This window comes from Apodemus sylvaticus, chromosome 15 (genome assembly GCF_947179515.1).
Source record: "Apodemus sylvaticus chromosome 15, mApoSyl1.1, whole genome shotgun sequence".
NCBI classification, from domain to species: Eukaryota; Metazoa; Chordata; class Mammalia; order Rodentia; family Muridae; genus Apodemus; species Apodemus sylvaticus.
Genome location: NC_067486.1, coordinates 54,021,932 through 54,040,788, shown reverse-complemented (window position 1 = coordinate 54,040,788; position 18,857 = coordinate 54,021,932). Strand labels below are relative to the sequence as shown.

General features: G+C 41.2%; 2 protein-coding genes across 6 annotated transcripts in view; one reads left to right on the top strand and one right to left on the bottom strand.

Moving 5' to 3' along the window:
- Positions 1-18,857, bottom strand: part of Cd96 (CD96 molecule) — an 89,917-nt gene that overhangs the window by 41,003 nt on the left and 30,057 nt on the right. For all 5 annotated transcript variants that reach the window (XM_052158535.1, XM_052158537.1, XM_052158538.1 and 2 more), the window contains exons 5-6: positions 18,546-18,601; positions 380-470 (exon numbers count right to left, since the gene is read on the bottom strand). In XM_052158535.1, the coding sequence (XP_052014495.1) occupies positions 380-470; positions 18,546-18,601 (147 nt within the window). The remainder of the gene's footprint in view (positions 1-379; positions 471-18,545; positions 18,602-18,857) is intronic.
- Zbed2 (zinc finger BED-type containing 2) lies at positions 6,744-10,562 on the top strand. Its single transcript, XM_052159079.1, is given in 4 exon segments — positions 6,744-6,795; positions 10,083-10,177; positions 10,180-10,450; positions 10,453-10,562. Coding segments are annotated over 4 exon segments (528 nt in total).

The window sequence follows — 18,857 nt, the reverse complement described above, 5'->3', positions numbered from 1 at the left end:
AATTATCACTTGATTGCAGTGGTGCCAAGAAAATTGAAGATGATGTATTAAAACAATAGAGAAACATCTGAGCAAATAGAGATGCTACAAAGTCAGAGATATTATTACTAATTACATGTTTATTTGAATGGCTTTATCCTCATAAAGTATATTTGCTTTTACTGACAAAAATAAATAGTGTGTGTTATCTGAAAAAATCCTTTTATTCAGAAAATGTGGCCTTCTACCTCCTTGGAGCAACAAGATGATGACACCTAGTAGGTGAGACGATGCTTTTCTTGGGACAACAATTACTTTTTAATGCCAAGGTTAACCTGGGCACTGAGGCTTTCTAACCCTTGGTAATGCCAAACCCATTTCCATGGCTTTGTTTCCTTACCCTCTTCATTGCCTTGAAGAAATCTTCCATCTATTAACCAGGTGATATTTGCTTTGGGGAACACATTCTTCAGTAGGCAGGTAAATACTCTCTACAATAGACAGAAAAGGGATTATTTGCAAATTCAGAAGAAATTCATACTCACTATGTCTCCATTTACATGAGACAAATTAGCTGGAAATGATTTTGTTTATCTTTACCTGTGCACTGGACACACAAGGGCCATTGACTTTAGTGGCCTTAGCAATTCTTTTTTGCTTAGAATCCTAGGTCAACTTAGGAATGCAAGGCTATTCTGATGTTATATGCGATTTATGGGTTCTGAAAAACAGAACTGATACTAAGTTAGTACTACATGGAAACCAAAGCGTAGGAAAGGGCCACAGCAGGCACAGAGCAGAGAGGAATGATGCCAGACTGTGAGGAAAAGGAGATTGAGCCATCATTTTTGTTTCTAAAATAGCATAAAATACCATCTGTAATAATAGTCATATAAACAATGTTAAGGAAATATATAATTTTGGAATTTAAAAGTCTTCACAGTCCTTTTTGCCTCTGGTCTTAATTCTCTAGGGCAGAGCATTTGTGCTTTCCATTTATAGGTAACAAATAGCAAAAAACAAAAACAAAAACAAAAACAAAGTATAATGTGGATAAAGGAATTAGGATTAATTAATGGTCTTTCAGCCCAACAGATTTCATGGTAAAACACTTTGGTTTGAAATAAGCAACATATGGAAAGTTGTGTAGCACAGTGGTTTGTACGAGGATGGACCCACAGTCATATATTTGAGTGTTTGGTTCCCAGTTGGTGGATTGTTTAGGAAGGATTCTCTCTGCTACCGCCTGTGGATAAGATTTAACTTCTCAGCTCCAGTGTCATGTCTGATTGCTTTCTGCTCTCCCCACCATGATGGTCATTGGCTCACCCTCTTTAACTGTAAACAAGCCCTTGGCTTTCTTTAATAAGTTTCCTTCCTCATAGTATGTCTTCACAGCCAAAGAAAAGTAATTAAGACAGGTATCATGCTATTAAAGCAGAGAAACAGATACGAGATTTAGTTAGATCTCATTTTCAACACCTTTCATTCTTTGAAACACACAGATTTTACTGCATATATGGTGAATATACCCAATAATGTTTGTTAGTTCTCTAGATTTTATCTTATGCTCTAAAAAATTATAATCTCATTTCTAAGTATTTTCTTACTACTAATGTGTGAACTTCGCATATGCCTGGTCCTGTTCTTTGTACCTAAATGTTTCCCACAATTGTTGAATCTGATAATAGTTGACTAGTAAAGAACTGAACTGTCTGTAATGCTGGTGTGCCAATCTACAAACAAATTACTTTCACATTACATCTCACTCTCAATAAGCCACACATTTCAATCTGTGAATTCAAACTCAAAGGTGCCAGGAAACATCTTCCTGGTAGAACCCTCATGAGTAGTTTCCTGCCCCTCAGCACGTTGCAGTTAACTAGGATAAAAGCATTTCCAAAAGTTAGAAGATTGTATCTAGGATAGCAAGGGTCAACTATTATAGCTCTTAGTATTTCTGACTTTTAAAGATAATTACTTTTGTTTTTCAGACAATGTGGATACATACATGTGACTGTATTGCAAAACTGAGGAAATTATGGGCTGGGGACATAACTCCATGGTAGAGTGCTTGCACAGAATGCACAGCACTCTTGCTTTGATCTCCATCATTATTTAAGTGCTACTTTTCTCTCCTTTCTTAAAAAATCAAAATGAAAGCTAGGTCCTCTAGATTATATACTTGCACTAAATAAGAAAAAAATCAGTTTATTTAATCTAGCAAGATACCAAAAATTGATTTTATGCTCTGTTGGTCCACAATGGAGTAGAGAGATTTAAGAAATGAAATGGTAACAACAAAGTGGTTACACTTCATTTTATATCCAGTGCCCTTGAACTTCTCATGACTCCTGTTGTCTACCATCAGTCAAATGCCCAAGGATAGTGGGGAAGGAACACCATTGGTAAGAAACAGTTCTTCTGAGACCATTGATTTGCTGAAGAAGTTTCCGCCAACTCCCAGAAGTAGTTGAATCTATTGACACTTGAAATGATTCAGATTTTAAATATTTGTTTGTTTTTGTCCCCTGTGATAAAACACTGAGCAAAACCCAACTTTGTGGAAGAATAGGTTTAAATCATTTTAAAGGTTGCAGTATATCTTAGAGAGTAGTCATGACAGGGGCTCAAGGCCGTAACTACCCGCAGACACTGTCTTTCAATATTTGATTAAAAAATATGGGTCTTGTTCTAAAATCCCTCTCATGTCTAAAACTGAAATGAAGGAGGGTGTAATAATTCAGTCTTAGGTGAAGTGCTGCAGGGAATATCAAACACAGATGGTCTTGCTGGGAAATGGTGTTCTCCTCATGAAGGGCTTGTAAAATAACTGACTAATGCTTATCCCTGTTTAGCTTCCAAATAAATGACACTCAGACTATAGTTTATTTATTTGGCTTTGGTAATTACTGAGGGGGGGTTATTCCTAACCTAATTTTGTTTTTGTGTTTTTGTTTTTTTTTCTTTTTTAAAAATATATATTTATTTATTTTATGTATATGAGTATGTTGTAGTTGTCTTCAGACAAACCAGAAGAGGGCGTCAGACCACATTGCAGATGCCTGTGAGCCACCATTGGTTGCTGGGAATTGAACTCATGACCTTTGGAGAACAGTCAGTGCTTTTAACCACTGAGCTATCTCTCCAGCCCCCTAATCTACTTTTGTAATGGCTAGATGAACAGGCTGTGGACCCAAAATACTTGCTGTTTGAATCTTTCTGGGTTATTTCTCCCCTCAGCAGTCAGGTATCCCTGGAACTGAAGGGCTTTTCCTTGGGCATGTGTTGCTGGTCCATCACGTCTAATGGAGACCTCCTGTTCTCCCCATTTTCTCTTCCTCTCTGCTCTCCTTCTCTCTCCTTTCTTCTCCTTATTTCAACTTCTTACCTGCAACCCCCAGCCCAGTAATTCAAATTTTGCTTCTTTCTATCCCCCCCAATAATTAGCTGTAACCATCTTTATTTAAGCAATAGTTTTGGATTGAGGAGCAAAATATATGTAAGGATCTGTTCATTGGGGGCAACTAGATCTTGGGGAGCAAGTAATAAACATTTGAATACATAGCATTAGACCAACCCCCAACAAGACCTGGTTTAAATGAGCAAGAAGAGGAATGCTAATTAAATAGGAAAGAAAAATGGAGCAAATATGTATAGTAGTCTACATGCACACAAAGATTATTTTTGAGGACAGGAAAGCTATGGACCTAAATTGTATGGGTATGTCTGTTAGAAAGTGGTAAGCAATCCAAACCTGAATAGCTAAGTTGGGCTTTTTAGCCAAGAGGAACACATACAGATTGGAAATGTGGTCCTGAAAATCTGAGTAATTCTAGTAGATGACTGTATATATGATTGCTTATTTTGTAGCTGGGTATACAGTTCAAAGGAATCTGGTACCACCTCCTCCATGTTGTATTTAACTGCTTCTCTGTGATCTATTACAAGAAAACACCTCTAGGCAGCTCTTATAAATCACTCAAGGAGTGTTTGTCTAAAAGATCACAAAATAGCACAGAGCCAAAATATCCCCCAATTTATCTCCTCCCCTTTATGACTGATGACTCTAAGACTTTAAAGATCTACAAGAACAGGATGGCCTCATAACTGTATGCAAAACTCAGAATGCTAACTACCTCAAGATTTTGTAATATCAGCTGGACAGATGAATTGCTGCAGAGATGCTTGAAACATAACAGTTATTTCCTAAGCTACCTTCTTCCTACAGATGGGGAAAAAAGCATCAAACACAACATGTTAAGCTGGACTTTTAGTATGCAGCCTACCTCCATTTTTTGGCTTTGCTGGATTACCAAATAAATGTTCTTGCTTGCTCTATTACTACTACCTTTGTAAAGACATGAGTGGATGAACCAAGTAACAATTCATGCACAGATGAAATACTAAGATGATGAGCATCTTGTTAGCCATCTATGAATATATCCCTAATTACTATATCGGCATTGTGATGGCAGCTTTCTTTTTAAATTTTTTCTTTTTAGAATATTTTTGAAAACATCAAAGTTTTTAATCTAGAGAAAAAAGGCACTGATCACTGGCTTAATTCTATTTTGTCCCTCTGTGTATCTCTGCATCTAATTTCCCCCTTGTGTCACTGTCTCCTACAGTTATGTTGGGTTCTAGGAGACAGAATTTATTGATGGGCATCTTTTTGACAAGGGACTGAACAGCAGCGAGCCTTGCAGGACAGAGCAGTCCCCGATGGGGATGACTACCAAGATGGTAGGCACACCCTGTGAGAAGACTCAGCATCTCATGGGAACTAAATTATTCCTTTCACGTAACAGCAGTGGCAGGACATTTCCAGACCTCCTTGCAAGACCTGGAGCTGATTACTCATCAGCCAGAGCACACTAGGACCACACTGCTGCATTGTTAATGCCTCACCTTCAGACCCAGTTCTCTCTCTGATTAAACTGAGAGCAGGTAGGGATGGCCCCAGTGTGGCTCTATTGATTTTACCATCTACCTTTCCCCTCTACCCCTCTATTTAACTGATGTACTGGGATAGGGTCTGAGCTTAGTCTGTTGGGATGCTCAGGGTTGGTGCCTCTTTGTCCTAAAAAAGTATCAGAAAGAGACTTTTTTTTTTTTAAAGAAAATGTTTCTCAAGTTTTCAAAATAATTCTTACTTTCTTTTGGAATCATTGTTCTATCTATCTCTCTGGTTTGGAAATGTAATTTTTTTTGGCTTTTATTTTTTTTTTTAGAGACAGGGTTTCTCTGTGTAGCCCTGGCTGTCCTGGAACTCACTCTGTAGACCAGGCTGGCCTCGAACTCAGAAATCTGCCTGCCTCTGCCTCCCAAGTGCTGGGATTAAAGGCGTGCGCCACTACTGCCCTGCTGGAAATGTAACTTTTAATCCTCCACATATTTGCACTGTGAAATTTCTCTCTGCTCTTTTATACCATAATCTATTTCTTCCTGTGGAAATTGTCATTAAGACCTTAAGAATATCTCCTTATTCCTTAAACTGGGGAGGTTTTGCTTCCCCAGTTTAAACACAAAAGTAGTATATATTTTCCATAAGTGGTGACTATCTATCTGAGAATACAAGCCACAAGCATTTCAGCTTTCCCAACTCTAATTGCAGAACTCAATGAAAGCATTCCAAAATCCATGTCTTAGTATGACAGTGTTCTTTGAATTTGCAGTTTTCTTTCATTAAATATCCTGCTTTCTCCAAGTTTGACGACTATTCTGCTGATTGCATTCAAAGCAGCCATATATTTTAGCTAAATACAAAAATGTTATGATCATAGAATTGGTAGGATGCATGAAGTCACAGGGTTCATTGCATTAGGGGGAGGCTATAATCCATCCTCCCCACTTTGTCTTATATTGTTCTTACATTGGAGAGGCTCAATAATCCAGAAGACAAATACGGTGCCTAAAGGCACTTCATCTACTGCTTTGCTGCATAGCCAGTTCTCAGACATGTTTTTCTTTCTATTTGTGGAGGAGGTAGACATTAGATTTGTATTTGAGTTTGAGTGCTCCAGAAAACCACACAAGCAGAGGCACAGCCATTCCACACAAAGCCCTCCTGGAAGTGGAAGGGAACTAAACCCAGAAGAGTTCTCCTCCTAGGACCAGGCATGAGCTCCTCACTAATCAAGTTGTGCATGAGTGTTCTCACAGAGCACCAGAGAAATTAACAACAAGTTCAGAGCCTTTCTTGGCTATGAGTGCCTACTGTGACTGGGAGGGGGATAAATTGGAAACTTAAGGATTCTTTGGAAAGTCAGATGTGTTGGATGGCGTTTGTCTGGGGCAAATGTGAAGGAACCTTTTGCTGAAGTGGACACAGTGAAAAGATAAGCCAGACTTGTGAAGGAACATTTCACTGAAGCAGACACAGGTAGAAGGATGTTCTGCTAAACCAAGCACGGGAAAGGAAATGTGACGAAGGATTCTTCACTAATGAACGGCACACATGTATTGGTCTGTCTTACATTGCGTAGCTGAGCTCCATTTGTTGGGACTCCATAGAGAGAAACCACACCAAGAATCTTCTGGTAGTGTGCTTCGGCTTCTTGCAACTTCCACAGACTCAGCTGATTGGCAGAGTGATGTCAGCTGAGATACTATCATGTGTAGTTTTGCTAAGACTCACATGCTAAGGACATATGATGTTTGGAGGGAATATTAAAAGGACAGAACCGGAGTGACAGGACCTAGCTTGGCTTGCCGGTAGAGCTAGCTGGACAACGCCTGCTGGTCTCATTGCTTCACTAATCATGGCTTCTTCAGGAGAGGCACAGCTGAGAACTGTGTCTGACAGTCCTGCTGGTTAGAATCCCTCCTCCCTGGCTATTCCTGCTAGGTAATGCCATCTGCTGCTACTCTGTCACTATTGAATTGAACTGCTGGGATATCCATGAAGCATCTGGAAGTGGATCCAGCAGCCTTGGCTGACCAATGCACTGAAGTGCTGATAGCCTGACAATGCAGATGGCATTCACACCAAAGAACCATTTCTAAACAGGTCCACCCTGTTTCCTTTATTTTCTACTACCTCTGGTGGGTAGTGGGCTAGAAGAGAGGATAAAGCATTTAACAACCATCATTAGAAATAGGATTTGAAAAAACTTAAAGTTACAGAAAGGGGGTTTGGGGGCTGTTGATCGCCTCAAGCCGGATGAATACATTTCTCATTCATTTATGAAAAGACCTAATAAGGAGAGAGAAATCAGAGGAAGTTTTAAGATGCAGTGTAATTTTCGGTTTATTTATCTGGATTTGAAATTGGACAAATAAGGAAAACACTTGTAATGGTGCTTGGTGAAGGGTTGGGTGCCCGTTGGCTTTGCAGACTGTTGTGCCAGGAAAAGAGAAGCATAGCAAGATGGGGTCAGAAGACAAGCAGGCGAGCCCAGTCTTGAGGACTTGCCCATTTCTTTCTCCTCCTAGCCTGCCAGACAGTCCTGATATAAACAGCTAAGTTTGCTGTTGAGATTTGTTAGATTCCTAACCTCAGAGAGACTGCTCTAGGGTCAAACTTATGCTGGGAACTGTCCTACTTATATCTCAAGAGCTCTTTTGGCTTCTAGACTGCACACTGCAGCAACATGTAAAAAGCAAGAGTCTCCTCCCATCAGTATGTCTGTGTGCCTTTAACTTGTGGGGCCCTACCTGTGAGCACCCGGAGAGCTGTCAGCATGGAATCTGTTCCTACAGCCTCTAAAATACAATTGGCCGTTAAGTGGCACAGGAACTTTTTAACCTGAAGCTAAGAGGGGAAATGAAGGAAAAACCTGATGTTTGAATATTTAAAAGTGCTTGTTGTAATAGGTGTCTAAGAACACTGGGTTCATGGGAAGAGTCTTGAGTATGTGGGCATACTTGAAAATTTCCTGAATAGAACACCAATAGCTTATACTCTAAGATCAAGAATTGACAAATGGGCCATCATAAAATTGCAAAGCTTCTGTAAGGCAAAGGAAACTGTCCATAGAACAAAATGGCAACCAACAGATTAGAAAAAGATCTTTACCAATCCTATATCCAATAGAGGGCTAATATCCAAATATACAAAGAACTCAAGAAGTTGCATTCCAGAGACCCAAATAACCCTATTAAAAATGCAGTACAGAGCTAAACAAAGAATTCTCAACTGAAGAATATCGAATGGTGGAGAAGCACCTAAAGAAATGCTCATCATCCTTAGCAATCAGGGAAATGCAAATCAAAACAGTTCTGAGATTCAACCTCACACCAGTCAGAACAGCTAAGATAAAAAACTCCCAGGACAGCAGATGCTGGCAAGAATGTAGAGAAAGAGGAATACTCCTCCATTGCTGGTGGGATTGCAAACTGGTACAACTACTCTGGAAATCAATTTGGAAGTTTCTCAGAAAACTGGACATATTATTACTTGAGGACCCAGCTATAACACTCCTGGACATATGCCTAGAGTATTCCCCAGCATGTAATAAGGACACATGCTCCACTATGTTCATAGCAGCCATATTTATATTAGCCAGAAGCTGGAAAGAACCCAGATGTCCCTCAACAGAGGAATGGATACAGAAAATGCGGTACAATTACACAATGGAGTGCTACTCACCTATTAAAAACAATGAATTTGTTAAATTCTTAGGCAAATGGATGGAACTAGAAAATATCATCTTGAGTGAGGTAACCCAATCACAAAAGAACACACATGGTATGCACTCACTCAAGATGATATTTTCTAGTTCCATCCATGGAACCCATCCACAATTGCTTCCCTGTCCTGGCATTTCCCTACATTGAGCCTTCATACCACCAAGGGCCTCTCTTCTCACTGATGTCCCACAAGGCCATCCTCTGCTACATATGCGGCTGGAGCCATGGGTCCCACCATGTGTACTCTTTGGTTGGTCTGGGCTAGTAGAATTTCAGAGTACCCAAGATAGAATTCACAGACAATATGAAGCTCAAGAAGAAGGAAGACCAAAACAAAGTGTGGATACTTCGAAGGGGGAACAAAATATGCACAGGAGGAAATACAGAGACAAAAGACTGAAGCAGAGACTGAAGACAAAAGACTCTGTGGAGCAGAGACTGAAGCAAAGGCCATCCACAGACTGCCGCACCTGGGGATCCATCCCATATACAGTTACTAAACCCAGACACTTTTGTGGATGCCAAGAAGTGCTTGCTGACAGGAGCCTGATATACCTGTCTCCTGAGAGGCTCTGACAGAGCCTGTCAAATACAGAGGCAGATGCTGGCAACCAACCACAGGACTGAGCACAGTGTCCCCAATGGAAGAGCTAGAGAGAGGACCCAAGGAGCTGAAAGTGTTTACACCCTTGTTTGAAGAACAACAATATGAACCAACGAGTACACCCAGAACTCCCAGGGACTAAATGACCAACCAAAGAGTACACATAGTGGGACCCATGGCTCCAGCCGCATATGTAGCATAGGATGGCCTTGTGGGACATCAGTGAGAAGAGAGGCCCTTGGGGGTATGAAGGCTCAATGTAGGGGAATGCCAGGACAGGGAAGCGATTGTGGATGGGTTAGTGAGCAGGGGGATGGGGGATGGGATAGGTTTTGAGAGGGGAAATGAGGGAAGGGGATAACATTTGATATGTAAATAAAGAAAATAAGAACTAAATGAAAAAAAAAAGATAAGAAAAAAACAAGAACACTGAGTTCAATCAAGAGAGTTGTACTTGTTGGGCAGGGAATTTCTTTGTTACTAGAAATCTGTTTGTTGAGGAGGAGGCCAGCTGTACTTGGGGAAGGGAAAATGATGAGTACACTGGCTATTTTGCTAGAACCTGACTCACTCCAGTATTCCAGTAAAGCAGAAAATTCAGAACTTCACATCGGCAGGTGTAGGTGGCTTTAGATCATTCTTATGAATTCCCAGTCCCTTCCCGACAATCCCTCAACCTTATTGTTCAACTTAGACATTTTACACACTCTAATAGCAGCTGTGGACGATGAGACATGACGAGGCCAGGAAAGGATGAAGAGAAGATTAGAACCAGGATTCTGCCAAAAGGATCTTCAAAGATTAGAACCAGGATTCTGCCAAAAGGATCTTCAAAGATGAAGGAGGAGGTAAGTAAACCCAATAGCCCAGTATTCCAACTTGGCCGCTGCTGCCACTTGGGCCCCATCCCAAAAATATGCTACCTGTCACTTCTGTGTCAGGCAGGTGAGTGACTGGCCTGAGGGGTCACCATGGGTACAACTGTCCTGTCAAAGCATCTGAAAAGCACTGGCAGAGAGGAGTTGGATTGAGGTGGCCACACTCCCATGGAGCAGTACCATGACCATGCCTCTGGCTCCCTAAAAATATGGAGGAGGGACTGGGGCAAGCTCCTAGATCATGTGGATGCCCTAACTGGATGGGCCAGCCAGGGTGGAGAGGAAGTGCTGAGGATGGAGAGGGCCATAGAATGGAGGGAGAGGAGTGTGAGAGGAAATGAAGAGGCCCTGGAGGATGGGGAAGAGCCATCCTGGAGATGAAGTAGAAGGAGATTGCTGAGATGGAGGTATGCCTGCGACCAGGCAAGGACCTGCCTGCTGCCACACATCCTGTCCATCCTGTCTAAACTCTGCTTGTGGACAGGCATTCCAAAAACCCTGGATTTCATCATCTTAGCTCCTGCTTAGGTACGAAGCAATGTACTGAACGGGCTGCTTTGAAGAAATGAGCAATCCCTTGAGTTCATCTTTGCAGGCATGAGCAGACCAAATGCCTATCTCCAGGCTTCCCAGGGTTTGCTGACCCATAATTAGAACTTCGAAAGTCACTAATGAGGCATATGGGTTGCTTGGTTGCTGATGTGTGAGTTGTTTCAGTTCAGAATGCACCGATCAGCAGTCCTTGGTTTCAGTGGATTGGAAGATTCAAATGAAATGTGCATACCTGAGCTGCCCTTCCCCAGAGAAGCAGAGACTCTGCTGCAGGACAGAGGTATTAGCTTCCATTGTGTTGGTGATCCAAGACAGGATACAGAGGTTATTCTATGTGATCCAGTGTTGAGAGCACCAAGCCTTCCACCTGAGCTCTCTGTTCCATTGCAGTGAGTCTTCTGTTCTGGCCTTAAGACTGTGTTTTATTCTCACATTAAAGCTGTCTCGGCTGTATAATTTTTCTGTATCTTGTGAGTTTTTTTTTAACAATCTAACTAAAACTAATTAATGTATAATTAGGGCAGAGAAAATAAAAATACTTCTCAGTTCACTGGGCTTAAATGTTAAGAATAAAACATGTACATTGGCAATATGGGTGGGACAGTAAAAGACACGTGCTGGACAAGCCGGTCAACCTGAGTGCTGTCGCTAGAACTCACTGTGGAAGGGGTGATCAACTCCTGAAAGTTATCCTGTGATCTTCACATGTCCACCATGGCACATGTGTGCCTGTACTCACACATACATAACACACACACACACACACACACACACACACAAATAATTAAAGTAAAAGTAATTAAAATAAAAGTTTAAAATAAAAATTAAAGAATAGAAATATTATAATTTGCTCAGAAATATTTAAAACTTTAATCTTATTCCACATTAAGGTATTCCTGAGAAAGGTCTTATTGATGTAAAGAGACATCATGAATTAGGCTAGTCTTATAAAGGACAGCATTTAATTGGAGCTGGCTTACATGTTCAGAGGCTCAGTACATTATCATCAAGACCAGAGGCGTGGCAGCATCCAGGTAGGCATGGTCCTGGAAGCGCTGAGAATTCAAAGCCTTGACACAAAGGCAGACAGGAGAAGACTGGTAAACCCCACCCCACAGTGATACACTTCATTCAACAAGGTTACATCTGTTCTAACAAAGACACACACTCCCTGTGGGCAAAGCATTAGAACACATGAGTCTGTGGGGGCCAAATCTATTCAAACCTGATCAACTCCTAGGTATGAGAGACAAAGAATTCATGAGAAAGAATTACGTGAAACCCAGAAAAATAAAGAAGGGAGGCAGTGTGAGGGGAAGTGAAGGAGAGACAATTATAAAGAAAACATGTTAGAGAGAAGTCTGAAGAGAGAGAAGAGAAATGACACTTTAAGAAAGTTTCATAACGAATACCATGATCACCAGCATGACTGAACAAAAGAGGACATTTTCGTAGAGCCCCGAGGCACAATTTTAATGTGTTGCCTTTGTTTCATGCCCAGAGACCAGACATCTATTTGAGAAGTACATTTTAGATTTCCCTTGCACCTCAAAAATACTAGTTGCATGGCGAGCCATTGTTCTCTGATATTTTATTAAAAGGCTCATCTTCAAATGTTCAGAGATGCTTTGAAAACAAAAAAGAAATGAAAAAGACTCTAATAGTCCACATGGAGTGAAAGTTTCCTGGATTGCTGAGCCTATGTCTAAAATATGAACTTAGTGAAAAAAATAAATCATACTGGATGGGACTGTGGCCTCTGTACGGGGCTGCCTGCGATGAGATGTTACTGAGGTGGCTTCTCAGCGGCCTCTCTGTTCTTTCCTTCCTTTTTTTTTTCCTGTATTGTAGATACTGGTATGTTAAATCTTGCCTTGAGTTTCCAGTATCTGTATGCTGTTTTCCCTTTTTTTAAAAAAATTTATTTATTATATGTAAGTACACTGTAGCTGTCTTCAGACACTCCAGAAGAGGGTGTCGGATCTAGTTATGGATGGTTGTGAGCCACCATGTGGTTGCTGGGATTTGAACTCAGGACCTCTGGAAGAGCAGTCAGTGCTCTTAACCGCTAAGCCATCTCTCCAGCCCCTTTCCTTCCTTTTGATGAGTCGATTCATCCTCATTTTCACCCTGACAGGACTTAGAATCTCACTGGAAACACACCTTGGGTGGACTTATGAGGGGGTTTCCAAAGAGGCTTAACTGAAGTGACATGTCCTGGATGTGGATGACAACATCTGGACTAAGGTCTCCACTGTATAAAAAGGAAAAGGAGCTGGGCCAACATCTGTCATGCCAGCACTCTGGAGGCAGAAGCAGAAGGATGGGGGCTTAAGGTCACTCTTGGCAACACAGTGGGGTTGAGGTCAGCTTGTGCTGTTTGGGACCCAAGAGAGAAAGGGAGACAGACAAATTCAACACCAACATTCATCTTTCTCACTGTGGCCAGTGTGGCCAGTGACGTCACACTCCTCCAGCCACAGTTTTCTGAAAGTATGACCATGTCCCTCTGTTAAGTGGCAGCACATCCTCCTTTAAGGTGTTTCTGTCAGGTATTTCGTGACAGTAATGAGAAGAGCAGCTAATGCGGACAGAGCAGAGAGCTAAGGGTGGATAAGAGGAGGGCGAGACAGTGTCCCCTAATCTCACTGAGGATAGATGTTCCAACATCAGCCTTCCTGAAAGTGACGGAAGTATGGAGGTATTGCTTTTAAAACAGTGGTTCTCAACCTATAAGTCACAACCTCTTGGCCGAGGTAGGGTGGGAAAGGATGGGGTGTCAAATTACCCTTTCACAGGAGTCACTGGAAACCATTGGAAAAAACACAGATCTTCACATTTTGGTTTGTAACTGTAGAAAAATTACACTTTTGCCAACTTGCCATGCAGCTAGTCTTTTAGAGGTGCAATTACAGTTGAAATAGCAACAAAAAATATGGTTGGGGGGGTCCGCACAACATGAGGATAAAGGGTCACAGCTTTAGGAAGGTTGAGAACCTGGCTCACGCTTACTGACTTCAGAGGCAGTCACAATGGTGAGACTGTTTTCTCCTGTCATTATCTGTGGAACAAACATTAGTCTGAACATGCCAGGCTACATGGCGGTTCTATAATACAATTTGGTTTTCCCTCAAAGGATTGAAATTTTCCTGCCCATATGGTTTCCTAAGGTTAAGGCTACTTTCAGGGCGGTGTCTGTCTGTCTGGGCTGAGGCCTAATGTATTTGACGGTGCAGATAGATGATGATGGCTACCGGAAGTCATATGCCCAGACACTGGGAGCCAGAGCCATTTTGTGTTACACAAAGAGGCTGTCACACCCAATCTCTTAAAAAACAATAAATGAATAAATCGCATGCATGAGACTGTAAAAGGATGGAAACGGAGAGGAGCCTGAGGAAAAGAAGGCCCAGCAACAGACCCAAAGGATCCAGCTGAAGGGGAGATCTGAAGGCCTGGCACTATTACTGAGGCCTTGGAGTGCTCACAAAAAGGGACCTAGCTTGACGGCATTCAGGACGACCCAATAAGCAGCGGAAAAAGTCAGATGTAGATATGTGCACCCAACCAATGGACAGAATCAGCTGACCCCTGCTGTTGAACTAGGGAAGGCTGAATGAAGCTGAGGGTGATCCTGCAGGAGGACCAGCAGTCTCAATTAAACTGGACCCCTGGTATCTCTCAAACACTGGACCACCAAACAGGCAGCCTACACCAGCCAATGTGAGACCCCCAATGCACATACAGCAGAAGACTAACGGGTCTGTGTTTGTTCTGAGATGATGCACCAAACCCTCAAGAGACTGGAGGCCCCAGGGAGTTTAGAGGTCAGGTTGGGTCGGGGGTAGGGACATCCACATGGAGACAGTGGGGAGGAGAAGAGGTATGGGATGTGGAACAGTCAGTCGGAGGGTGGACAGGGGTTGGCAGGGTGGGAAATAAATTATGGAGTGTATAAAAATAGTTAATAAAAAAGGGAAAAATGCTGAGGAAAGTATAAAGGTTCAAGTTTTGCAACACTCTAAATAAATGCAGCTAATTGAATTCCATAAAAGCTCACCAGAGTTCTGCTAATGTCAGACTCTTAACTGCCATATTCATTTTATTTTTTGGTTATGGTCTATTTCCATGGGTCTTGTTAATATAGATTCTCTTCCACTCTAGACAAAATAAACTTAATCTGTGTTTGTTCCTGTGTTGTGTGTTTGATCATTTGCTTTACACATAATATTTCTAGATTTTTATTAAAATAATAAAAGAATGTAATAGTAAGTACAGAGTCCATGGAGGTTACTATGGTAAAGCAAAAAGCACAAGTCTAAAGGAGACACTGTGGCTTTTGAATTGTTCACAAAGTTCAAATTGCTCAATAAATTCAGGAGATTCTATACATGTCTCTTGCCTTGCTGTATTAGCAGGTGTGAACTTTGTGGACTGTTTGGTCTGGCATCTTTTAGTTTAATAAAAAAAATGCTACATAGAGGGATTCTAAAATTTAGGGTAAATTTACCTCTTTCAGCTGCAGGAGTGAATCTGGATGCTGTGTGGCAACCTGATAAAGTCATGTCCTCAGGAACACACATCATCATCATATGCACAGGTAGCCTATTTTCTATGGACATCACTAATCTAAGTCTAAAAGACATAGTTGTTAGAATAATGCTGAGTCTTGTCTGTTGTACAGAAAAGATGCACTGGTCACAAACTTTGTAAATTTTACTAATACCTATAAATGTTGGTTTTGTTTCCTCAGATAAAGGCATGGGATGAGAGCTGTACCCATACTATGTGAATACATGGCTTGGCCTAAGCCTAGAGCATTTCTCCGTTCTAAGTATCCCTAGGCCTAATCTTGGAACCTTCTAGCCTCCAGACAGTCTAATATTCCAAGCTGACTGATTCAACCCAGCTTCTTTTGTCTGCTCACTGAATTGCTCTGCCTGGCCTCATACTAACTTTGGCAATATGTTCTAATTTTTGGCTTCTTCTCATTGTTCTCTCTGCAATATGTTTTGGTAAAACTGTGCCAGGAAAAATCACACACACACACACACACACACACACACACACACACTTTTCTCTCTCTGCTTTGCTCTTTAGTAGCCTCTCCTTCCTATGCTATTCTCATGAGAGTTGGGTATATCCTATCTCTGACTCATTCAATTAAATCTTTCTGTAATTCATCACTTTGTCTGCCTCTCAATTAGACACCACTTTCGAACAAGGCTGCTTCCTTCTACAAGCTAAAAACTTTCATATTTGGGAATTAATGGTGTGTACTAAGGGAGTGTCTATATTACAGCCAGATCACATAGACTTAGAAGGTATTTTGATGGGCTTCCTTGCCAGAGCAGCCACACTGCTGGATAAAATTTCCTCTACAAATAACACTATATCACAGCTCATAACAGATTGAGCCCCCAGCAAAATCTTACACTGAGGCCTATAAACATGGGCCTTCAATACATGGATTGAAGTTCCCTAGGAACTTAATACCTTCCTAGGGAATTAGGGATAGGAAATTTCCATGATCCCTTGTGGCTTCCAGGTGACAGGTGCTTTCCAAACAGCTTGACCATTCCATCACCCTTATGACATTAACATCAGCCCGTGCCCCTTTCATGGATGCGGAAGGAAGGTTCTAGTTTCTCAAGTTATTAGATGGAGAAGTCAAACCCAGTTCTAGAAGATTCTACCATGTGTCCTAGTTTTCCATTTCTTTATCTAGTTTTGTGTTCTAGAACTGATCTCAGAGCAGAGGCAGGAAGGCACAAACAGGGAAAGGGCTGGTGATGCAGGGTGAGACTCAGAAGTGATGAGGAAAAATATCCCCTAGATAGCTACTGTGTTCCATGGACTGGAGAACTGTCTATTACTTTAATTCTCCTAACGATCTTATCAAATATGTATTATCCCAATGTTTTGGAGGCTCACAGTGGTTAACTATTTGCTGTTGGTATGTAACTAGTAACAGTTGGGTTGTATTCCAGTCTACATGCTATCAGATCAAGGTACCACTTCTTCTCATTCTCCCATCCTCCCTGGATGCCTAAAAGCATGCCAGCTCAGCCTCTTGTTAGTTACTCAGTCAGACGTTCAGGGCTTCCAGGCTTTAATTTCCCATCTATAAAATAGCAGATGCTCTATTTTGGAGCCTGTTTGAAAGCAAAGCAAGAACATATTAAAATGCTTGGAATAGTTAGTGAGTTATTGAGTTATTAAAGACCAAAACTATATTAGAGTAAGGGGTTAGTAATGTTTGGCAAGATTTCCAAGCATCTCCAGCCAGGCCATGGTTACATGAAGTTGGAGAGAGATGAGTATTCACTGATTTCTCAGGGAACAGCGCCTGCCCCGTTGTTTCCCTAGCCATCTTGCATGGGTGCTGAAGAGGAAATTTTATGACTTGTGGAATGCGAAAAGCACTCCTTTTTAAACTGTCAACTGGGATTCTTGGATCTGATTTTATTGTTTCATATCTGCTCTGATGTCATCTTACTCGGAATCACTTGGCTCCAAGAATCTGCAAGAGGTTCTAAGAAGAAGCAAACACATGTATTGAACGCTGAATTGCTGGGTTATTTGTTTTATGTAAACCATTAAAATGAATGAAGCCCAGTGATAAACTTTGAATTTAATTGAAACAGAACATAAATGATTAAATCTGCCTTTATTGTGTTAAAAATTTTAATACCAATTAACAGACACAGATACTTGGATAATACATGTTTAAGGTCGTTCAGAATCACTACACAGAATTTGAGTCATGGTTTATATGCAGCTATGGAATTAAATGACTGATATCCAGGAAGATCAAAAATCACAATATTCTTGGGGTGAAAAACAGTTAAAATATAATTTGTTCATACCACAAAACAGAAAATTCATGAGAATGTTTATTTTACTTTGGGATTTGAAAAGCTTAGGTGAAGTCACAAGACAGCAAATTAAAACAGGTAATAGTGTTGTGGGCCATGGTGGCACCTGCCTTTAATCCCAGCACTTTAGGATCCAGAGGCAGTTTGAGGCCAGTCTGGTTTATAAAGCAACTTCCAGGATAGCACAAGCTATACTAAGAAAACGTGTATTAAAACAAAACAAAACAAAACAAACAAAAAAAACCGAACCAAAGCAAACAAAAAACAAAACAAAACAATGGTAAACCAGGAATAGCAGTGATAACAGCCGTAATATTTATTGGCCATTTTGCCATATGCCACACACTCCTTTAAGAATTACTCAGACATTGATTTCATTATTGAATCCACAACAAGCAGATTTTATTATTGGATCTGTCATATAAATGGAGAACTGACTACAGAGAAATGAAGTAATTTGTCCTTGGTCACAGCCAGCTGGGAAGTGCGTTCAGATCCAATGAGTAGAAGCTGAGGGCGACTCTAAAGCTTGTGAGCTCAGCAAATCCTGTTCTGTTTTCCCTTTTCTCCCGCCCTTCCTCTTATTTCCAGGGACATAGGCAGGTTTGGGAGGAGGACAGGAGGGCCCCGTTCTTCTCCTCAAGGCAATGGGAATGAGAACTCAGGAAAACAACAAATTAAATGACAGGGGAGTAAAACTCTTCTACCAGGATTCACACTGGGTTCTGCCCCACTTACCTTCAGTTTTTAATCTCAGAGATGTTTAAACAATTGAACCCCCCCCCCCCACACACACACCAGGAAAGTAAGCCCTAAGTTTGCAGCCAACGCCTGCTGAAAGCAGTAAACATTTCTATGCAGTTTCCCAATCACCTCAGCTTGTCTTTCTTCACGGCAGCAGTTACCTGGCTAAGGGCCAAGGAATAAAGTCTTTTGAGGGAAAGTTCCTGGCAACCATTGCAGTCTGATGCAGCTTGGCATGTAATATTATCCATATTCAAAAGATCCAGTGAGACTCACCTCTCCTACGACATCCATGGTGCTGTTTTCCACAGTCATGAAAATTTCTGGCTTAGCTTAAAGGAAAATAAAGCACGGTTAGTGTCATTAAAGTCTATACTATTTGTGTGTGTGTGTGTGTGTGTGTGTGTGTGTGTGTGTGTTTGTGTAAGCATTCCATGGCATACAAAAAATATACAAATTTAATGTTTTCATGGATGGAAGAGTAGCTATCATTTCCTTTGCAAAAGTCTGAGAAAAAGCAGCTACAATAGAGCAGAGAAGAGGCAAAAAATCCACTGGGATAAAGGGGTGTGTGCACAGGAAGGCAAT